A 24149-nucleotide genomic window follows, 5' to 3' on the forward strand; every position below is an offset into this window, starting at 1 on the left:
GTGAGTTCGAGCCCCGCGTCAGGCTCTGGGCTGATGGCTCAGAGCCTGGAGCCTGTTTCCGATTCTGTGTCTCCCTCTCTCTCTGCCCCTCCCCCGTTCATGCTCTGTCTCTCTCTGTCCCAAAAATAAATATAAAACGTTGAAAAAAAATTAAAAAAAAAATAAAAAAAAATAAATAAACATTTAAAAAATTAAAAAAAAAAGTACACTAATCCCATTCATGAGGGCTCCATCCTTATGATCTAGGCACCTCCTAAAGGTCACATTTCCTAATGCCATCACATGGGGCATTAGGTTTGAACGTACGAATTTTGGCAGGACAAACATTCAGTCCTCAGTAGCCGCTTTCCTGTTGGAATGAAGGCTTCTGAGAAAAGGCATTTGAGCCAAACCCTGAAGGCTAACATTCTAAATAAAAAGCCGAGATACCAGACCACGAAGTGCAAAGTGTGTTTGGGGAAACCCTAGTATACATAAAGTTTCAGCCAACTTTACATTTCTGGATAAAGAACTTGAACTATTTTTTAGGCAATAGGACGCCTATCAATACTTTTAACCTAGAGATATCATGCAATGGGAGATCAGAGCTCAAGAAAGTTTTCTAGTTTCTGTAAGTGTGGTATTGTACAGTTGAATCCACACGGGGGGGGTATAAAAACTAGGGTTCTTAATCTGGGTCTATGAATCGCATAGAAGTGTCTGTGAAGCTCAGAAATTGCACGCTACGTTTTTGTCGGGGCCTCCATAGCGTTCATCAACTTTTTAAAGGGTCCAGACCCCAAAAAGTTAAAGTGCACTGGCAAAGAGAGAAAATCCGCATGTCCCTCCCTTTCTGCCCCAAGCCTGGAGTACAATACCTCCCATTTGGGGGTCTGGAGATTGGAGTGAAACTGGCCAGAATATTTCCTAATTCAGAGTTAAGAGCAGTTCAAGCTTGTTATGACATAACCTGGAGAAGATCTGGACGCCAGGAGGGGGCCCATCACGGCACAGGTTCTGGCAAAGGCGCCCAGGGTTTCGACACCTTCGCAGCGCTCCCAAGAGAGGTTGAAAAACACAACTCTTTTCTTCCTGCAACTGCGCAGGCGCTAGGACCGAAGTCCCGCCGCGCGCCTCCCGCGACGCCCCACCCCGCCCCGCCCCTGCGCGAGGCAGGACGGGAAAGCAAAGATGGAAGCGTCCATTTGAACATCTCGCCTGAGTGGCTTCCCTGCACGCCTGCTTGTCGTTCGCAGTCGCGTCCGTAGCTGCTGCCCATTCTTCCTCCGGAATAGGGGAGGGAGAGGGAATGAGAAGTGGCAGCGGCCGAGGAGTCACCGTGACCGACCCCACCGCTGCCCTCGGGCCCCCTCGGCCCCCGCGCCTCCGGGGAGCAGCCGGGGCTCGCCGCGCCTGACGCGTCCCGAGTTACACAGGTGCGGGCTCGGGCCCGCAGCGTCCGGTGATTCACCACATGTCTTACGACCTCGCACCCGCCCCGAGGTTGACCTGCATCCGGTGACCGGAGGGCTGGGAGTCCAGGGGCAGGCCCTAGGCGCCCGTTTGCGCCAAGGGGTCCTCGGCCTGCGGGCTGGGCTTTCCGGGGTGCACCTCCCCGCTCCACTCCTCGTTGACTTCCTTCCTGAGCTGGACGCGGTGTCCCATGTGGGCCTCAGCTTCTCTACAGCTCCTTGCTTCTCGGACAGAATTTTCTGAGGCCCAAGGGCTTAGCTTTTTGGTTTCACCTAACCCTAAGGAGGCCGAGGAAGCGTTGCCTTTTTACGGAGACTCTACGCAAGATGCGTTTCCTGTGCATTTGGGTCTCCTCTTAAGGCAGTTTTGTGGTTACCTTTGGCAGGGTAGTTTTTGTTCCTAGTAACCAATGTTCATATCTTGATTTATCTTATTAATGTAACATAGTACTTTTATTTGTAGCTTTCTTTGTTGCTCTAATGAGTAAACGTAAAAATTTGGGGTACTTTAAAAGTATTAAAGATGTTGTTCTAATCGTACAAAAAGATATTGTACTGTTAAATTAATTCTGTAATAATGTAATTTTCTTGAAGATTTGATAGAATAACATTTTGAAATTGCACAACTGAAGTTGGACAAAGTCACAAGGTTAATGCTGGCCATCCTGTTGACTAGGAAATAGGAAGACCAGCTGAGTTTTGTTGTTTTCTTGTAAGTTTTGTAAGGCACGTTATTAGTAGTGTCCTAAGTTCAAGTGTTCTCAATTCTGAATTTTAGCAGGAGGAAATAAGTGCCACGATTGTGACATACAGTTATCTAAGGAATGTTGATTCACAGCAAAATAGCTTTGCAACTCTGCTGCATAGAAACTACAGAGGCTTTGAGATAGTGCAGCAATGAAAACTACTGATGCCAAAAAAACCTCAGATGAGAAATCTGTGTCAAATTTAATTGCATTCTTAATTGTGTTTTTCAGACGCTAAAGGTTATCTGTAGTGGTTTTCAGACGCTAAAGGTTATCTATACGTTTGTTCTGATTTCTGTGTTCAAGGATTGCAGTTTAAATGTGATGCTGCAAAACCTATTTCTAATGTAGGTGTTGTCTCAGAGACAGAACTGGCATCCACCTGATATACCACCTTATAGAATATTGGAATTTTATTAGTTGTCAATTACTGTATGTAGCAGTGTTTTGGAGGTAAAGGAGCGTTTTTCCATCTAGAGCTCATCTACATCTTTGCAGTAATGAGCTGTACTGTAATAGATTGTGTTAATTAAAAGCTAGCACTCTTAAATTTGCTATAAGCATGACTTTTCCATGGCCAGGGTTATTCATGCCTTGGTTATGGTTTCACCAAAAATTGGAATTGGTTGTAGTTATATGTTTAAGTGAATTGGCATGTCAAAACTGCTGATGACATTTGATTTGATAGTTTGTTAGGTCTTTTGTGGACTGGTCTACTAAAAGCCGTATTTCAACTTCTGATGAGTTAGAGGTAACGTGTTTTTGTTTGTTTCATTCCAATATGCCAGTGATCCTTTAGGTATGCCTTTCATGGAATCTGGAACGCCCTTTGATATTATGATTACATGTACATCTATATAATATGATAGGATTAATGACTCTTTTGTTTACTTTTATGATCTTTATATTCTGGTTTTGACTCTAGAAGCTGACCAGAATGTGTTTGAATTCATGCAGAAATAATGTTGATATTTGGAACCCATGTCGAACTTCTATGAAGAAAGGGCAACAATGATTGCAGCCGGGGATTTGCAGGAATTTGTTCCTTTTGGTCGAGACCACTGCAAGCACCACCCTAATGCTTTGAACCTTCAGCTTCGCCAGCTGCAGCCAGCCTCTGAGTTATGGTCTTCTGATGGTGCTGCTGGCTTGGTGGGATCCCTTCAGGAGGTTACAATCCACGAGAAACAGAAGGTTCCATTAAGTTTCCCATTATATTTTTGAAATTAGAGTTATGTGATCTATTTATAATTTAAGGTTACTCAGATGCAACTGAGGAATGAATATAATGCTACTTGGGGGGTAGAGATTCAGATTTGGTAATTATAGTAAAAGCTAGAATAATTACATTATTGTATTATGGTGTCATAGCTGTTTAGACATGTATAACTCATGATTTCATAATGGAAGTCAAATTCAGTAGTATGGTTATGGTCTATTTTGTTTTTATTTTTTATAAAGTTTATTTATTTATTTTGGGAGAGTGTGCCTGCCAGCGGGGTGGGGGTGGGGGTGGCAGAGGAGAGGGAGAGAAAGAGAGAGAGAGAGACAGAGAAAGAGAAAGAGAGAGAAAGAGAATCCCAAGTGGAAATCCTGTGCTGTGCGGAGCCTGATGCTCAGTGCAGGGCTCGAACTCACAAACCATGAGATCATGACCTGAGCTGAAATCAAGAGTTGGATGCTCAACCGACTGAGCCACCAGGCTTGATTATGGTCTATTTTGAACCTCTTTCTCTTTGCTTAGTATGTGGAGACCAGATTTCATGTTATTTCATGAGTAGATGGTAGAGTTAGAAATGGTCCCTGCCGCAAAAGACCTGGGTGTTTCTTCTTTTTTTTAAATTAAGTTAAATTTAATTAGAGAGAGAGTGAGCGAGAGAGTGTGCACTTGAGTCGGGGAGAGGGGCAGAGGGAGAGAGGGAGAGAATCTTAAGCAGGCTCCATGTTCAGTGTGGAGCCTGACATGGGGCTAGATCCCATGACCCTGGGATCACAACCTGAGGCGACATCCAGGGTTGGATGCTCAACTCACAGAGCCACCCAGGCACCCCAAAACCTGAACGTTTCTAGAGGAGGAAACAAATGCCATACAAATAGATAGTGTAGTAATTCTTAAATAGGGGAGTGAGATACAAGTGTATGTCAAAAAATCAGTCTTTCCTGCCTTCCATTTTCTTATCCCTTTGGGATAACAAAATCTCAGGGAGGGGAGGCTTATGTAGTTAGAAATCTAAACCTTTCTCACTCCCATTTTGATGGGTCGGACAAGGGGAGGAAGGTGAGTGTATAAGTTGTTGTGAAACTGGGAAATAAGCATTGTGTATAAATTCCACCAGTGATTCCCACGTGTACTTCACTGCTCCCTTGCATCACCCCCGTATATGCTTAATATACCTTTTTTGTGTCCTGAGTATGTCGGTTTCATTTTTGGATCTATAGATAAGGTATAAGGTTTGTTGATAAGGTGTAACATTTTTCGCAGAATAATATATTAGTATAAGGCAGTTAATAGAATTTTTGAGTACATTCTTGTTCATAAAATCCTGTAAGATTTACACACCCACTATGTTAATCGGTGGCATCAAACCTTCTAAGAGCTGGGTTTGGATTGTGTCTTACTCCAGAGAGAGAGTAAGAGACTTATATTTGGATGACCGTTTGATTTAATGTCTTGTCTACAATTGAGAAAGTGCTTTATTAACCTGTCTTACATGTATTGATTTTTAAGGAAAGCTGGCAGTTAAGGAAAGGTGTCAGCGAAATTGGAGAAGAAGTGGATTATGATGAGGAACTCTACGTGGCTGGAAATATGGTGATCTGGAGCAAAGGAAGTAAAAGCCAGGCATTAGCTGTTTATAAAGCATTTACAGTTGACAGTCCTGTTCAGCAGGTGAGTTGATTTGAATTTTAGCATTTGGTTGATTATTTAACACTTAAATACAACAAACTTTCGTATTAAAATGTAACAGAAATGATGGGGTGCCTGGGTGGCTCAGTCGGTTAAGCGTCCAACTTCAGCTTAGGTCATGATCTCATGGTGTGTGAGTTCGAGTCCCGCGTTGGGCTCTGTGCTGACAGCCCAGAGCCTGGAGCCTGCTTCATGTTCTATGTCTCCCTCTCTCTCTGCCCCTCCCCTGCTCATGCTGTCTCTCTCTGTCTCTCAAAAATAAATAAACATTAAAAAAAATTTTTTTTTTAATTTAACAGAAATGATAAAAACATAGCATAACGATCCCAGCAACTGGATGTATATTTTAACATGTAGTAAAGATGATAGGAAAATAAAAATTTCATTTGTTTTCTATATCATCACCTTTTTTATGCTATCTTTTGTCAGTTTAAGGATAATCTTTAAACATTGTCCTTGATTAATTTGACTTATTGTAAGTAAAAACTTATAAGACATTCAGGATACAAAAATATTTTAACACATGATGACTATGATTGCAGAATATCGAATAAAAAAGATTGGGCTCATAGTAATACTAAAAGAGTAAGGGAAAGGAAATCCCTAGTTTGCTATCATTGTAGTTGGCTATTAAAACTAATTCTGTTCTGAAATTGGTAATTAAAAGGAAAGAATTAAACATTTGCCCTGCCTTTTTGGAAGACATGCAATTCATCTCCAATTAATGAAGGAAAACCCATATTTATAGTAGACCAGTGAATAAATAAGGGAATGGTAGAATTAGAAAATCACCATTTTTTTAAAATAAGAATTTTTTAATTTGTTTTTTAATTTACATCCAATTTAGTTAGCACATAGTGGAACAATGATTTCAGGAGTAGATTCCTTAATGCCTTAAGACGTTTCTTTCTTTTTTTTTTTTAAACAATTTTTTTAATGTTTATTTTTGACAGAGAAAGAGAGACAGAGCATGAGTGGGGGAGGGGCAGAGAGAGAGGGAGACAACAGAATCTGAAGCAGGCTCCAGGCTCTGAGCTGTCAGCACAGAGCCCGACGTGGGGCTCGAACTCACAAACCGTGAGATCATGACCTGGGCCGAAGTCGGACACTCAACCAACTGAGCCATACAGGCGCCCCAACCTTAAGACGTTTTCTAGTCCTTACCCTCAAAGATGGTTTTCAGAGGTAGGTAAAGATAGAGAAGGCTTACTTATCAATATGGGAAGGAAATAAATGGAAAAAAACCCTGAATATATTCCTGGACAGAATCAAGATTCAAAATGAGTTTGACAGACTTGGATATAGAGTAAAACAAATGAAATAAGGCTTAGATATGGTTAGGATTAATAGAAAGGCCGGAAGCTGAATCAGAGATTGTTATAGCTGTAGAGATCCTGTTTTGAATTCAAAGAATTAATTGAATTAATTCAAATTGGAGAAGATGGCCTTTAATAGTTTCTCACATAGAAATTCTCTGAAAAAGTTTTAGTTGACTGCATGTCGCTATGAACTGTGGCCTTTGCTGGACAGACATAAAAGCAGCAAACAAATCCATTGATATTGGCTGGCCTGATCACACTTGGAACATGGGTCTACTCTTTTTTTTTTTTTTTTTCTTTTAATTGACATCCAAATTAGTTAGCATATAGTGCAACAATGATTTCAAGAGTAGATTCCTTAATGCCCCTTACCCATTTAGCCCATCCCCCTTCCCACACCTCCTCCAGTAACCCTCTGTTTGTTCTCCATATTTAAGAGTCTCTTCTGTTTTGTCCCCTTCCCTGTTTTTATATTATTTTTGTTTCCCTTCCCTTATGTTCATCTGTTTTGTCTCTTAAAGTCCTCATGAGTGAAGTCATATATTTGTCTTTCTCTGACTAATTTCGTTTAGCATATTACCCTCCAGTTCCATCCACGTAGTTGCAAATCATTCTTTTTGATTGCCAAGTAATACTCCATTGTATATATATATACACCACCTTTTCTTTATCCATTCATCTGAAAATCACCATTTTTTAGCATCCAAGGTAATAACTGATTCAGACAAAGATCGTAAATGGACACTAACACTTTTGGGTAAAAGGATATGACCATGGCACCAAAGTGTTGCCCTCTGGATTGTTTGTAATGTGGAGGGACAATATATCTCTACTTTGGAGGTATCTGTTATTCTCCACCTCAACCAGATTGATTGAGTTTATCATCAATGATAGTGGGACAGAGGAGTGATACATGCCTCCAGCTGTAATGCAGCACGAGGTATGGTGATGTCAACCTACTACCTTTTCTTCTCAAATACTTAACTTGAATATCTAGACCTAATTTTCAATTATAGGAAATAATGGGGACTAGAGGATCAATTTGTAAACTATCATGAGATGAGAAGTGGGTTGGAGGTGTAGATGAAACAAGAATGGCCAAAGGTTGGTAATTATTAAAGCTGGCTGATGGGACTTATGTTACTCTGTTTACTTGATATATGTTTAAAATTTCCCATAATAGAAAATTTAAAGAAAAAACACCATGAGAAAACAATTGGGGGCACAGTCTAGATTCTGGTCTCTTTAGAAAGTCAGGGAGAAAGAAAAGAAGGTGGAGACTTGTCTAGATTAAAAGGAGACTAAAGGGACATCACCAAATGCAATATTTTTTGAAACTTGTTAAATGAACTTTGAATCCTGGTTCTAGAAAATCAGCTAAAAAAGACAGTTTTGGGAAAATTTGAAAATTTGAAAAAGTTGCAAATGGAATGGATATTAAGTGATGTTCAAAAATCATTTTTCTCTTAGGCAGGATAATGGCTTTGTGGCTATATAGGAAACCATGTTTATTTATAGGAAGTGCATGATGAAGTGTTTAGGGGTAAAGTGTCATGATGTGTAATTCAAATAGTGTCCCCTCAATCCCACGTGAACACAAATGTATGTATATAAACAGATATGGCAAACTATTAATAACTTAGATTTAGGTGAGACAGATGTTCAGTGTAAAGAGAGTGATGGAAGAACATGACTTTGTCTAAATTCAGAATGGCTGTACTTAGGGTGTGGCCAGGGGTAGATGCTGGCAGGTATTGGATAGATCCGAACTTAAACTCGTATGTGAACCAAGGAATTTGTATTTTATTTTATTATTTTTTTTAACGTTTATTTATTTTTGAGACAGAGAGAGACAGAGCATGAACAGGGGAGGGGCAGAGAGAGAGGAAGACACAGAATCAGAAGCAGGCTCCAGGTTCTGAGCCATCAGCCCAGAGCCCTACGTGGGGCTCGAACTCACGGACCGTGAGATTGTGACCTGAGCTGAAGTCGGACGCTTAACCGACTGAGCCACCCAGGCGCCCCAGGAATTTGTATTTTAAACTGTATGCAGAAGGCAGCTTATCCCCTACTTTGCAAATGGAAAGTACATGATCAGTTTTGTATTTTGAGAAGTGATTAGTTTGGTGGGAGCATATAGGACTGACTGGAGAGACTGTTGCCTGGAATACTGTTTGGTGGTGGTTCAGGCGAAAGAGATCGGCGCCTGAAGGCAATGGGGAGATGGAGGCGAGAGACAAGGCTGAGGGAAATAGGTAGAGAGGGGGCAAGCGACTTCTTAGATATTAGGGGTAAAGGAGACTGAAGTATCTAGTTTTACAGCCTGGGAGGGTAGAGTTTCATAAGAGGAAGTTGAGACTGAGGTACAGTGCAGACTTTGGACATTTCAGATTGGAGTGCAGCTCTGGTGACTGTTTTTCTCTGAACTTGTATTTGCTAAAATGTCATTAAAAACCCCTACAACTCAACAAGAGCAGAGCAAGCAGTCCAATTAAAAAATGGGCACATGACTTAAGTAGACATTTCTCTAAAGATCTACAAATGGCCAATAAGTGCATGAAAAGACGCTCAACATCATTAGTTATCAGGCAAATGCAAATCAAAACCACGGTGAGATACCACTTCACACCTACTAGGATGATGATTATTAAAAAAACCAAAGATGACAAGTGTTGGTGAGGATGTTGAGAAATTGGAACGCTGTGCATTGCTGGTGGGAATGGAAAGTAACCACTGTGGAAAACAGTTTGGTGGTTCCTCCAAAAGGTAAATATAGGATTACCATACGATCTAGGAATTCCACTTGTAGGTATATCCTCAAAAGAGTTTAAAGCCGGGAGGGGAGGGGTGCCTGGGTGGCTCAGTTGTTTGTCTGACTCTTGATTTTGGTTCAGGTCATCCCGTGGTTAATGGGTTCGAGCCCTGTGTCGGATTCTGTGCTGACAGTGAAGACCCTGCTTGGGATATTCATTCTCTCTCTCTCTCTCTCTCTCTCTCTCTCTCTCTCACTCTCTCAAAATAAATAAATTAACTAAAAAGAATTGAAAGCAGGGACTCAGACCAATACTTGTATACCAATATTCATGGCAGTGCCCTTCACAGTAGCCGGGAGGTGGAACCAGTCCAGGTGTCCAAAAACAGATGAATGGATAAGCAATGTGTGCTGTATACATACAGAGGATTATTATTCAGCCTTAAAAAATGCAGGAAATTCTGATACTCCAACATGGCAAAACATTGAAAGTATGGTAAGGTAGACACAAAAGGACAAATCCTGTGTGATTCCAGTTTCATGAGGCTCTTAGAAGAGGCAAATTCATAGAGACAGAAAGTAGTATAAAGGTTACTAGGGGCAGGGAGGAGGGAGAAATGGGGAGTCAGTTTTTAATGGGTACTGTTTCTGATTGGGGTGATGAGAAAGTTCCAGAAGTAGATAGTGATGAGGTTGTACAACATTGTGAATGTGTTTAATGCCACTGAATTTGTACACTTACAGATGGTTAAAGTGGTAAATTTATATCTTACTACAATTACAAAAACATACAAAATGCCGTTAAACAATTTCAATAAGTGATTGTTAAGCATGCCAGTTGAAGTCTAATGGCTTTTCCTAGTTTGAATTTTACAAGCGGGGCCTTTAAGGAAAATGTTAATTTTTCTAAAGATTTTTTCTTTCTTTTTTTTTTTTTTTTTTTAATGTTTATTATTTATTCTTGAGAGAGAGTGAGAGTGGGCAGGGGTGGAGAGAGGGAGACACAGAATCTGAAGCAGGCTCCAGGCTCTGAACTGTTGGCACAGAGCCTGACACACAGGGCTCGAACCCACAAGCATGAGATCATGACCTGAGCTGCAGTTGGACGCTTAACCAACTGAGCCACCCAGGCGCCCCTAAAGATTTTTTCTAAAGTGAGTCTAGGACAGTCTAAGAATGATGAGATCATTATGTAAGTGTGGAGATTATAAAATAGCTTGGCAATTTTGAACTCTTACGATAACCTTTTGGCTTTGTATAGTAAGCTTTACTAATGTAATCACCTATAATAGAGGGTGGGCCATTATTGGAATTGACTTTTGCTGCAGGGCTTCTGTCCAGTAGGTTTTTGGATTTTCGTCTTCCCTTCTCTTTTCCTAAAACTTATTTGCAAACATAGTTTGTCTTTCCTTATAATATTTATCATTAATTAAGTCTAATTTTATCATCTTTTTTGTTCCCGTGGTGTATTATATTGAGCTGATGAGGAGGGACAGGTATGATGCAGGTGTCATTGCTATTAGTCAGATGCCATTAGTGAATAGGTTATCATTTAGATACAGTTTTCTCAGGTAAGCATTTTGTTTTGGTTTTAGGCATTGTGGTGTGACTTCATCATATCACAGGATAAATCTGAGAAGGCCTACAGTAAGTTTCTTTTTGAAATTTCATTTCATCTTACTCTAAATGTTTCTCTGCTTGTTTCTTTTGTTGCTGTTGTTGTTCGAAATATGTAGTCACTAATAATAGTGGTTCAACCTATGCATTTTTATATGGTACATTAAAGAATTTGTGCTGTTGGGAATTGGCAGTTTCTGATTGTTGGGATTTTTTTTTTTTAATGAATAAATCTTGTTGTACCCTTTTTTTTCAGGTAGTGATGAAGTAGAAAAATGCATATGTATATTGCAAAGCTCATGTATTAACATGCATAGCATAGAAGGAAAGGATTATATAGCTTCTTTACCTTTCCAGGTAAGTTGAGTGTTTCACTGTTTTTGTATTTTGTTGGAGAATATTCTTGAATTAATTGGTTGTAGAAGTATTGCTGTTCTTATATCTTGTAGTAATCAAGAATGTTATTTTTATTAATTTAAAGTAACCAAATTTTAATAGCTTTAATATTACTATTTTTCCATCCTTTGCACAAAAAAATAATTTACTGAAGTAAATTGAATTATGGGTTTTTTCTCCTGAGAGATTTTTTCAGTTTAAATTTTAAAAAGAAATCATTTTGGAATATTAAAGCACATAAGCAATAGTAGTCTTTTTCCTGTTTCTCATCATCTTTTTCATACCTAGTGCTATTGTTAAAATTTTATCACATTGTCATTTTGGTACTAGTATTAGCCAGTGGCAGGGATTTCTGATTGAGCTCTTGCTTAGATTTGATTTTGTCTTGGACTTAAAAAAAAAAAAAAATGTATATATATATATGTGTGTGTGTGTGTGTGTGTGTGTGTACACATATATATGTACACATATATACATATACACACATATATATATAGTTAATGATCATGTTTGGAAAAGCTTTTATTAAATTGGAAGAAAATCTAATGCTCTATAGTTTCTTAAGCACATGTTATGAAGAGTAGTTTCTTTTACTTCTGTTTTTTCCTATCCTTTTACCTGATAGGTTGCAAATGTTTGGCCCACCAAATATGGGTTGTTGTTTGAACGAAGCAGTTCTACACATGAGTTACCTCCAGGTCCACCCAGGTATTCAGCTTACTCAGTTCAGTATATTATTGTTCAGGCTTTTTTGATGTTTTGAGGTAAAATTTTTCACCTAAAAGTTTGGGATGATGATAATTTCCATGAGCTCTATTTCTGACTTGGCACTGAATTATTTCTGCTTTCTCCCATCCACTTCACCTCATAGTAAAATTAAACAACCACATACTATAGATAAAAAGACTCAGTTCTTAGCGCTGCCATTTTTTCATTGTGTTACTTTGGGCAGGTCATTAGAGCTTTCTTAGCTTTAGTTTCCTTAGCTGTTACAGAAGTACGATCATTTACTCTTAGGATTTATGCAAAGATTAAATGAGCTAATGTATGTAATCTTGAAATAGGACTTAGTACATATTAGGTGTGCAGTAAATGGTAGGTGCTTATTAGTAGCATCTTTACCTTGTCTCCCTAATAAATTGTGAGCTTACTGAAGGGCATAAGCATACAGTACCTGTCATAGCCTGGTACAAGTAGTGGACACTTGTATGTATGTTTGTATGTATTTTTAAATGTGTATTTTTGAGAGAGAGATGGACAGAGGATCTGAAGTAAGCTCTGTGCTAACAGCTTTAATCCTTACAGCGCAGAGCCTGACATGGGGCTTGAATCCACCAACTGTGAGATGATCATGAACTGAGCGGAAGTCGGATGCTTACCCGACTGAGCCACCCAGGCCCCCCCCCCACCCTTTTTTAAAAGTTTATTGACGGTTTTTAAAAAATTGCTTAAAGATTTTAATCTTGCTGTGTTTAGATAGGAGGTCTGTTTTTTTTTCTCTTCTTAAAAGTCACTCCTTAAAACAATGCCACCTTTTTATTTACTTGAAGTTTTCCTTCCCTTTTTGTTTTGTTTGTACTTCTTTGTAAGTTGGTATAAGACACTAAATTTCTTTCTTAGTTGTCAAAGACACACTGCCACTAAGAGAGGTTAAAAAAAAAAAGACCGCCTTATGCTTATTCATTACTCTGTTCTGTAATGTGATGACTGCTGTTTGGAGATATTCCCTGGGCTGTACTGATTTCCATGAGAGAGAGAGAGAGAGAGAAAGGGAGGGAGGGAGTGTGTGTATGCACAGAATTACCATGTATAAGAGGAGGGATTTCTAGGAATGAAATAGAAGATACTGGGAAAAGTTTAGAGGGTTGCTTTTTGAGGCGACAGGTTTCTAGTTGCTTGTGGAATCTGGATAAGGTACTTTTTTGCAGGCAAAGTGTAAAATTTGCATACAAATGGAATCATTTTGTGTTGGTGATTGATTTATATCTGTTTATTACTAGAGAACCTTTACCCACTATGTTCAGCATGCTGCATCCACTAGATGAAATAACCCCACTTGTTTGTAAATCTGGAAGTAAGTGTATTTTTATAAGTTCTTTCATAGAGCTTTTTTTTTTGAGTTTGGGGGATAGGAAATTGAAGGAACTTTATATGAAAATTGGGCTTGTTTTATAGAAATAATATAGTTTAAACATTTTTATTATGAAATTTATACTAAAGCAAGATCTTCTTGAATACCATGTTTTAACAGTTATTCTTTTATTAAAAATAGGACCTGTATGGGGCGCCTGGGTGGCTCAGTTGGTTAAGCGTCTGACTTTGGCACAGGTCATGATCTCATGTTTGTGGGTTTGAGCCTTGTGTTGGGCTCTGTGCTGACAGTTCAGAGCCTGGAGCCTGTTTCAGATTCTGTGTCTCCCTTTCTTTCTGACCCTCCCCCATTCGTGCTCTGTCTCTCTCTGTCTCAAAAATAAATAAACATTAAGAAAAAAAATAGGACCTGTAATCAATCAGGAATATTAATATACTTGCTAACCTACCTGTAGATGGCTCTGGACTCTGTTCCTCAGTAATTAATAAGTAAATAAATAATACTTTGATAAACTTAAGTTTTTTGTTGTTGAGGAAAAAATTGTAGTTTATTCAGCCTGTATGTACTGTATAATTTTAGTGATTCACTTTCTCTGTGCATAATGAAATAATTTGCTGAGATGCAGAACTTTTAATACTTCTTACAGGTATTTCTAGATGCTTATTTTAATAATTTAAATGTGACCAAGTGTGATAAATAATTGTAAATAACGAGGACTTGAAAACTGAAACAATGTTTATATATGTATATTAAAAAAAAATTTTTTTTAAACGTTTTTCATTTATTTTCGAGAGACAGAGAGACAGAGCACAAGCAGAGGAGGGGCAGAGAGAGAGGAAGGCACAGAATCTGAAGGAGGCTCCAGGCTCTGAGCTGTCAGCACGGAGCCTGACATGGGCCTCGAACTCACGAGCCGTGAGATCATGACCTGAGCTGAAGTCGGTGCTTAATTGACTGAGCCACTCAGGCACCCCAAAATGTTTATATTTTTTGACCAATTTGGGACTTTATCCAAAGCACACAATATGAAATTTCATTGAAGTTTTAATCTTTATATCAGGGCTTGGCAGACTACAGCGCATGGGCTAAATCCAGCCAGTAGCTTGTTTTTGTAAGGCTTATGTTTTTATGTTTTTAAAGTTTTTATGTTTTTAAAGGGTTGTAGAAGAAAACATGCAGAAATCAGTACGGGTCCACAAAGCCTAAGCTATTTATTCTGTTTTTTTTTTTTTTTTTTTTTTTAGAGAAAAGCGTGTTAGTAATTCTATATTATATTGGTAACAGTTACAACCTAAATAAATATGTTAGAGTCTGTGACTGAATGGTGTGAAGCCATTGTTGATCATATTTTTGAATAATATTTAATGATTACAGGAATTGCTTACTCATAATGTTAAATAGAATATAAAACTGAATACAGTATGATTCTAATTTTGTAAAAGCATAAAAAGTTGTTACATATATAGGAGAAAACACTAGGAGGAATACTCCCTAATATGTTAATAGTAGATATTTTGAGATGGTGAAATTATGAGTGGTTTTATTCATTTCTTTATGAAATACTTCTTATTTTTATAAAATAATTATTTAAAACTTAAAAAATATTTTAACTGAGAGGGAATCATTGAGGAAGCTGGCTAATAAGGTTATAGAAATCAATTCAGGCTACTATAGAAGTAAAAGCTAAACTCACTAGGAAAAACTTATTTTGCATATATACTCAGTGTGTGTATATATATATATATATATATTTTTTTTTTTTGCATATATACTCAGTAAATAGTAGTGTACTGTTCAACTCTGTTAGAATAGTTATTATAAAGGACAGATTTCATACAGAAGAACAGTAAAGCAGTGAAACTTGGCAGAATATTTGATTGCAATTTTCAAATCAGTCAGCTGTTGAGTAGTCACAGACCTTCTACCTGTGGCTGATTTAATGGTGAGTAGGCACAGATTTTCATCATTGGATTGCATGTATGTGGAATTGAAACTGGTAACACTCTTATCTTTAATGTATTTTGAGGGAGTTGGTACCCAAAGTAAATTTATTAAAAATTCAGGGTGGTTATATAATTGTATATAATTATATACAAAATATATAATTATATGTAATAAATACATACAAATATATATTATATGTAAAATACATATAATTATAATCACGGATTTTGTGTCTTAACTGGCTTGGTTTCTCTTTAGGAGTTGCATGAAGTTTCTTCATAAAGAACTGTCTTATGAAATTCCTTGGTCATTTCTGTTTTATCTTTAAGGTCTTTTTGGTTCATCAAGAGTGCAATATGTTGTAGATCATGCAATGAAAATTGTTTTTCTCAACACTGACCCTTCCATTATAATGACCTATGACACTGTTCAAAGTTTGCATTCTGTGTGGGCTCTCCGGAGAGTCAAACCAGAGGTAAGGATAGAGGCAAGTCACTTGTTAATATGAAAGGATTTTAACACTGAGAACTTCCACATGTATTTGGAAGAATCATTTGTGAAATGGATTGAGCTTCTTAGGAAAAAAAAATATTGTGTCTTTAATAACTGGCTTCTACCCTGAATTCTCACCAGGAAATAACCCTTTTGATCTAATTATTGCCTTTTTTTTCCCCCCCTTCTCATCATTTTGACTTAAGGAAGAGAATGTTGTCTTAAAGTTCTCTGAACAGGGGGGAACCCCACAGAATGTGGCCACTAGTAGCTCCCTCACAGCACACCTCAGAAGCCTCTCCAAAGGAGATTCCCCCGTGGCTTCACCTTTCCAGAATTACTCCTCCATTCACAGTCAGAGTCGCTCGACCTCCTCACCCAGTCTCCACTCTCGTTCACCTTCTATTTCCAACATGGCAGCTCTAAGGTGGGAATTAAGTGTGGAAGTGTTTCCTTGTTTTAAACAAGATATCCCAAGAAAGAGATACTTTCTTCTCAAACTTTCTCTTAATGTTTTGAAGGATTTAAAATTTCTGTTGACAACTCTTGGGGTATTTTTTGGGGAAAATAGCTATTATCCCAGTTGTTTTACTTTTGCTAAGACATCTAGGTCTCCTGGCAGTTTTATAAAATAAGTCCTATTTAGAAGCTGCCTATTGTCATCAGATTGGTTGCCTCATTTCTTCCACTGAGTGACAGCAATTTGATGAATATTAGTTGCAAATATATGTATGTATTTTTTTGGTCTTAATTTGCATTAGCATTTTTGTTTTTGTTAATATCTATCTGGTAATAGAGGGGCATAGTTTTGTTGGTATGTACATGTCTGAATATATAGGAATGTAGTTTGGACCTTTTTTGAATAATATAAACAGTTCATTTTCTAAGACAGAAAATGAACTCAAGCTTCAGTTTTTAAAAGGATGAATTCTAACAAGGATTTTAAATCTTTAGAATATGTTAATGTGAACCATTTAATTATTCCCTTAAAAAAATGTTTTTCTGACTGGGATTAAGCCATGAATGCACTTGGTACATAGTTTTGGAAAGTATGATTGGAAACCGTGTTCTGTCAGCCTGCCTTATTAACTGTGATGCCCTCTCTCTGTTTATTTTGCAGTCGTGCTCATTCTCCTGCCTTAGGAGTGCACTCTTTTTCAGGGGTGCAGAGGTTCAACCTTTCAAGCCATAATCAGTCTCCAAAGAGACATAGTATTTCTCATTCTCCGAATAGTAATTCTAATGGCTCTTTCCTTGCACCAGAAACAGAGCCAATTGTTCCTGAACTTTGTATTGACCATTTATGGACAGAAACGATTACTAATATAAGGTTTGGAGTGTATATTTTTATATCCAAAGAAAATTGTTGATATAAGTCTTAGAAATTACTTGGTATTTTGCCTGAAGTTTCCTTTTAATTTTTTAATATAATCAGTTGTTAATATTTATAAAAATACAGAGATAAATGTTAAGGCTACATCAGTTTCAATAGAGGATATTAGTGATATTAAAGTGATTATAAAAATATTCTTTTATAATTTCCTGTTTCTTCCTTAGTAGTAATAATCTCTCAGATTTGAGGTGTTTGATGTTTTAGAGAGATTAATGATGTTTCTGTAGATTAAGAAACCTGGGATTTTATAGCACTTTTTTTAAAGTTTTCTCTTTATGTTGGTTGAGTGTCAGCTGTTGTTTTTGGGAAACACAACTCAGACCTCTGTTCTGTGTGGTCTCCTTTTATGTTCTCTTTAATCATTTATTAATTCAGCCGACTCCAATGTGTATGCTACTGGCTGTGGGTTCACAGGCAAATTGGTCACTGTCCCTGTTCAAAAAGAGACAGCTAAAGGATGGTGACACAGAGGCAAGTGCCTACTCTTTGGTAGGGCTTTGGGAAGATGAATAGGTATTTGCCAGGTGGGAAAGGGAAGAAGGGCACATAGGCAGGGGGATCAGAAGTTCAGAAGTATGAGTGTGTGGTATGTATAAATACTCTCGCTTTGCTTGTGCAGGAAGGAAGGGCAAGTGCTGAGAAAGGGGCGGCTTGAGAGAGAGAGAGATTACCCTTTACAGATAGTCTGTTTAATGAGGGCTGTTAAGGAGGTGCTTTATGTGTGGGTCATAAACTCAGGGGAAAGAGCAGAGCAATAAATGTGGAAGGAAGTTGTTGGCTTATAAGTGATGATTGAGGCAAGGAGGTGGATTGGAAGTTAAGGAGTGTGTGGAAGTTGGGTTCCTGGAGGGCCTGTGGATGAGCTTGCAGTTGCAGAGGTTCTGGAAGCTGGCATCATGCAGTAATCCTGTGCACATGTGTATAGGCCTCTTCCTAAGGAGAAGGTTTAAATACTCAGTATATGCTCATGAGGAGTCTCAGACTTCCAAATAGTTGATCAGGTGGTATAGAGTCAGAGGGCTAGGGACTGAAATGTTGGAAACTTAAGTTTTTGGAAGTGAAAAGAGAAAAGAGACAAAACTGCTACAGAGAGACAAAGTGGGAGAGCGCAGGTGGGAGAAGCAGCAGAGTTGTCACGGGAAATAAGAAGAGAGAGCCTTTCAGAAAGAAAGCTGCCAGTATTGTCAGGTGCTGGTGAGGTGTGGCACTAAGAGATGAGCTCAGAGAGGAGGTACCTGGATGGCAGAGAGTTCACTGGTGACCTTGGCCAGAGCCCTTGGAGAGGGATTGTGGAGTGGAATGCAGTGGAAGAAGTAAATATGGACTGGGGGAGTGAACGTTGACATACAGATTATTTTAAGGATTGCCTTTGAATGGGGATGAGGAAGCAAAAGAGGGAGTGTCAGGGTCAAGGGAGAATTTTGTTGTTGCTGAATCACATTAGAGAAAATTAGTCTTCGTGACTAAATATCTCTCTGCATATCCCTAAAATGTAAGGACATCTTACCTAACCACAGTGCCATTTTTATACCCAACCAATTAACAGTCCTTTATATGATTTAATATTCAGTCCATCCTCATGTTTCAAGATTTTTATCTTAATGTGAAAGAGTAGGCTGTAAGGAATATACCCAAAGTAGGGAAAGCATTAAAAAAATACAGGAGAGAGGAAATGATGAATGGAACGAGGAACCAGAAAGGAGCACAAGTGGAGAGATTAGGCTTTAGGGGGGGTGTTGGGGGGAGGTGGGCGGGTAGAGATGAAAGATGGGGATGGTTATCAGATACATAGGGCAGGAGATTGGGCTCAAGCCTTACAGCCGCATCTTCTCTGTGAAACAGAAGGCAAATGCATTTTCTTAGGGGTTAGGGAATGGGTATAGCTGGAGAAAGGTAAGGCTGTGAATACAATGTTGAAGTAGCTTCTCTGTTTTTGTTTCTTACAAATAAAAATTTCCTACATTTAAAAATCATTGTCTTTACATATCTATTGGCAAATTGAAAATATTGCAGATCCTTATTTTACAGAATTATGGTTTTCTGTACCACTCCAGAAAGAAATCATTGGGAATTAGAGGTATGGTTTTAAAAAGAGGGATGAAGTAGAGCCTAATCTGAGAGGAAGAAAGGATAGATAGGAGAGGTCATGTTATAAGAAGTCTGACCCCTTATACCTTACAAGGGATAGGAATTCAAGGTTGCAATGCTTAGCAGTAGATAACTTTAATAATATGGAATTTAAAAGGTCATTGATAATGATTAAATTTATTATAATTTATTCCCCAAAAAAGCTGTGGAATGGACTCAGAATCAGAGAGCTGAAAAGAATCCTAGAGATCATGAAGTTCTAATCTTAGAAGTGTTTTTTGGGTCTTCACTGTAACTGCTTGGCCCGAGTGGTTTTAAGATTTCTTGCAGAATATTTTCATTAATAGTTACCATGATAGATTTTGGAACCAGCGTTGACAGTCACTTTATTACCATATCTACTACAGAGAGAAAAATTCACAGGCCTCAAAAGTGTTTATTACGTCTGACCTATGTGGGCAGAAGTTCTTGTGCTTTTTAGTGGAGTCCGAGCTCCAGTTACGGTAAGTGCGTAGATTTCCCATTGATTCTGTGTAAGTAAACTTAGGGCTGCTTTTTCTTCTTTTCTTGTTTTTGACTTAAGTAGCTTTACTGAAATATTTTACATACCAAAAGAATTAACATGTTTTAAGTGTACAGTTCAGAGATTTTTAGTAAACGTACAGGGCTAACGTAGCCATCACTGTAATCCAGTTTTATAACATTTCTGTCCCCTTAAAAATATCCCTTGTGTTTGATTTGCAGTCTGCTCACTCCCAACCTCAAATAACCACTTTATAGGCTTTCTGTCTAGTAGATCTGCCTTTTCTGGAGATTTTATAGAATCATACAAAATGTATTTTTTTTGTGGCTGACTTCTTTCACTTAGCATAATGATTTTTAGGATCTACCATGTTGTAACATGTATGAGTTCTTTATTCCTCTTGCTGTGCAGTAGTCCTTTGTGTAGATATACCACATTATGTTTATCCATTCATTGGTTGATGGACATTTGGTTTGTTTCCACTTTTTGACCATTGTGAATTATGCCCCGATGAACATTGGAGCAGAAATCTTTGTGTGGACATCTGTGATTTCTTTTTTCTTGAAAAAGGAGTGAAATTGTTGGGTTGAATAGTAAATTCATGTTAACTTTTTAAGATACTGCCAAACTGCTTTCCAAATAGGCTGTACCCTTTTGTATTCCCACCGGCAATCTATGAGAGTTCCAGTCTCTTTATTGTGGACAACATCAGATATTGTCAGTCTCTTTGTAGCCATTCTAGTGGGTGTGAGTGTTTTTAATTTGTATTTCCCTAATGACTTATGATGTTGAGCATCTTCTCATGTGCTTATTAGCCATTCATTTATCTTCTTAGGTAAAATGTGTATTCAGATCTTTTGTCCACTTATTTACCTTTTTATTTTGAAATAATTCTAAAACATAGGCAGTTGTAAAATAGTAGGGGGCGTCCTGCATACCCTGCACTCTATTCGCCACAGGTAACCTCTTCTATAACTATAGTACAATATCAAAACAAGGAAATTGACATTAGTACAATCCGCAGACCTTATTGTAAACCTTGTCAGTTTTACATGTACTCATTTGTGTGTGTTTGTATGATTCCATGAAGTTTTCCCACATGTTGGTTTGTGCAAACACCATAGTGAAAATACAGAGCTTTTTTATTACTTCAAAGATGTCCCTCATGCTGCTCTTTTATAGTCCCATACAGCATACCCACCCACCCCCGTCCCTGACCCCTGGTGACCACTAATCTGTTCTCCACCTCTATAATTTTGTCATTTGAAAATGTTACATAAATGGAATGATACAATATGTAACCATTAGAAATTGGCTTTTTCCAGTCATTAGAATACCTTTGAGCTTGGTACAGCTTGTTGCACATATCAGTAGTTTGTTTCTCTTTTTATTTTAATATTTAGCTGTGTAAAGTTTCAAGAGAGTAATGATAAAACTCAGCTCATCTTTGGCTCCATCACCAACATACACGCGAAGGATGCAGCTCCAGTGGAGGTAAATGCAGGCACATTTCTTGAGAAGTTGAAAATCTTTATGTTTTATAATTGCACAGATTGGAAAATAAAATTTTTGTCTTTTTTTTTTTTTTTTTTTTGCAGAAGATAGATACCATGCTGGTCCTTGAAGGCAGCGGAAACCTGGTGCTGTACACAGGAGTGGTTCGGGTAAGTAATATAGCATTTCATCCTTTTGTAGGACAACCTCCTTGATTATTATTTTTTAATGTTCATTTGTTTAATATTTAATATGAGTTACCCCCTGGCTGTAGGATTTGGCAAAAGATTTTTCTAAGAGTTGAAAACATGGTCTCCAGTTTAGGTTGGTTCTAGTTTGGAGGCCTAGGACTCACTGCCATTAGATGGATTGGTGCTATGAACCTGGCATAGATGGGGAACCTTTAATGAGTATAGATGGATTATTAAAAAAAAAAAAGTTAACCTGAAGTTTATAAAGGATGTAGTTCTGAGGGGTGCCTGGGTAGCTCATTTGGTTAAGCGTCCGACTTCAGCTCAGGTCATGATCTTGCAGTCAGTGAGTTCGAGCCCTGCATCGGGCCCTGTGCTGACAGCTCGGAGCCTGGAGCCTGCTTCGGATTCTGTGTTTCCCTCTCTCTCTGCTCGTCCCCTGCTCATGCTCTGTCTCTCTCCCTCTCAAAAATGAATAAATGTTATAAGAGACTCTTAAAAACTGAGAACAAACTAAGGGTTGATGGGGGGTGGGAGGGAGGGGAGGGTGGGTGATGGGTATTGAGGAGGGCACCTTTTGGGATGAGCACTGGGTGTTGTATGGAAACCAATTTGACAATAAATTTCATATATTGAAAGAAAAAAAATGAATAAATGTTAAAAAAAAAAGAATGTAGTTTTGAAACTGATGTATGGGTAGCTTTGTTAAGTCTCAAAGTTTTTGTAAAGTTTCATTAAATGTATAATATGTTGGCCATATATATATTTTTTAACAGTTGTGACATTTACATACAGAATAATGTAAATTTCACAAATTTAAATTATGAAATTTAAACACGTGTATATAATTTGAAGAATAATGAAGTGACCCTTCATGTAACCACTACCGGGTTAAGAACTAGAATGCTGCCAGTATCTTTATAGTCTGCAGGGTGTTCCCTGCCTCCCTCTGGACAGACACCATCCAGGCTTTTGTAATAAATCAGTTCCTTATTTTTATTACTAGCTTTTTTGCAATTATCTACATGCCACTAAGGAGTAAATTGTTTAGTTTTCCTTAAATTGGAATTTTTATATAAAGGAAATCATACCATATATGACTTCATTCTTTTGTTCAACATTATTATAATTTTTAGGTTTATCTATGTCAATGTGTAGCTGTTTACTCATTCACTGTTACATAGTAGTCCTTTGGTTTTACCAAAACTTTTACCATTTTACCGGCACTAGTATTTGTGTTACTTTGGTTGTTTCCTCTAATAATGCTTTAAAAAAAATTCTTACACACATCTCTTAACCTTCTGAGTCTATGCGTATTCATCTTGGCCATGTGGTGCCAAATTGTCATCCGAGGTTTAAGTTGTACCGGTTGTACTGGTCTACAACGTCTCCCTTTACTCCTTGCCTCCAGTGGTGTGTGAGTGTTCTGAATGCTGCTTTATATTCTTGTGAATCTGTAGTTCTGTTTGTATTTTTTCTTCTTCTTTTTTTAAATTTGTCTCCAAATTTGTGCCTTGTTACAGCTGGTTAGAATGGAAGTCTAGGTACCCTTCTTGGCCATTGCTGACAGGGATGAGAGGTGGGGCACAGTTTTTCCCATGGTGTTTGTCTGGATTAGGTTGGTTATTGTCTAAAAGTTTTCGATCTTGTTAGGCTACTTCTTTCCTGATTCTTGGGCCAGGGAGAGCAGTATTTCTGGGGCCTGTATTTTTTTCTTTTGTCAGTTGTCTTAATGAGATTGTGGTCAGCACCAACTTCTGTGCTACCCAGAGGACAGCCTGAGAACTGAATGGTGTTACAGATCAGTGTTTAGTTCTCACATCTTTTACGGTCTCATTGTTGGTCAGTTTCACACATGGCTCACTCAGAGGCCTGCACAGGATTTCATACACATATTTAAGAAATCCTTTTCTCTGATTCTTTCCTTTCCATTTTTCCTGTCACTTCCTAGTTGGGACAGAGAGGAGTTACTGCCGTGTTATTGCAGGGTGGGGATGGAACATAGTGCCTCACCCACAATTTCTGTGGACGATGGAAGGGGAGAGGTATGCTGCCTTATTATTGTAGAATAAGGATGAAAGCCAGTGCTCCTCCCCCTTCATAGCTTTTGCACACCTTGGGGAGGTGCAGACGGGCTGCCTCTTGGCAGTGAAAGCAGCACTGTGTCCACAGTCTCTGCCCCTACAGTTCTGATGAGGAGGGGAGGAGATACCACCTAGTTATGCAGGCAGCCATGCAAGATAGGCTTGGCTCACTGTCCCTATGCTGGGGGAGGAACGCCACCTGCAGAGAGAACAGTAGAACTCTGCTCTTAGTCTCCAGACCACAGCTGCTGATAAGGAGGAGCCTGAGGGCCATGGTTTTTTTTCCTAGTGTTTTCCTGGAGTGGGGCAGGCATGGTGAAGATGTTTCTGTCTTGGCTTGGTCACTGTTTTCTTGACACTTTGTCTAAAAAGAGCAAGGTTTACCTGGGGCCTCTTGGTTTGCACCTGTGGCCATTTCTGGGTTGCAGGCCCCTTGAGAGCTTAAGACCTGCTTATGCAAAGAGTGAAAGAAACAAAAATGCCTAGGGAATCATCCTAGGTTTTTCCTGTTTCTTTGGCTCCTAGCCAATGTATTCCATTGTGTTAACAATTTTGTGCAGATTCTGTTGTAACTAGTGGGAGGAATAGCATGGAAGGTGCTTACTCCGTATTTTCATTAACGTGAGGTCTCATAACATTTTAAAAGTTTTCTTAAAAAT

At 38.4% G+C, this 24149-nt stretch overlaps 1 protein-coding gene across 2 annotated transcripts in view; it reads left to right on the forward strand.

The window, feature by feature from the left end:
* The first annotated feature begins 1163 nt into the window (after positions 1–1163).
* ANAPC1 (anaphase promoting complex subunit 1) overlaps positions 1164–24149 on the forward strand; it is a 95560-nt gene continuing 72574 nt past the window's right edge. The window contains exons 1-13 of one of the 2 annotated variants that reach the window (XM_047068605.1): positions 1164–1415; positions 3155–3391; positions 4926–5087; positions 10772–10823; positions 11050–11150; positions 11815–11897; positions 13190–13263; positions 15555–15700; positions 15924–16144; positions 16838–17047; positions 19606–19701; positions 21125–21215; positions 21320–21385. In XM_047068605.1, the coding sequence (XP_046924561.1) occupies positions 3179–3391; positions 4926–5087; positions 10772–10823; positions 11050–11150; positions 11815–11897; positions 13190–13263; positions 15555–15700; positions 15924–16144; positions 16838–17047; positions 19606–19701; positions 21125–21215; positions 21320–21385 (1515 nt within the window). In that variant the 5' untranslated portion in view covers positions 1164–1415; positions 3155–3178. Of the gene's footprint in view, positions 1416–2473; positions 3392–4925; positions 5088–10771; positions 10824–11049; positions 11151–11814; positions 11898–13189; positions 13264–15554; positions 15701–15923; positions 16145–16837; positions 17048–19605; positions 19702–21124; positions 21216–21319; positions 21386–24149 lie in introns of those variants that run through there. The other variant, XM_047068606.1, reaches the window with a different exon arrangement.

This window comes from Lynx rufus, unplaced genomic scaffold (assembly GCF_022079265.1).
Source record: "Lynx rufus isolate CCGP_SWC_20201006 ecotype Redwood Valley unplaced genomic scaffold, mLynRuf1.p SCAF_8, whole genome shotgun sequence".
Taxonomy (NCBI): Eukaryota; Metazoa; Chordata; class Mammalia; order Carnivora; family Felidae; genus Lynx; species Lynx rufus.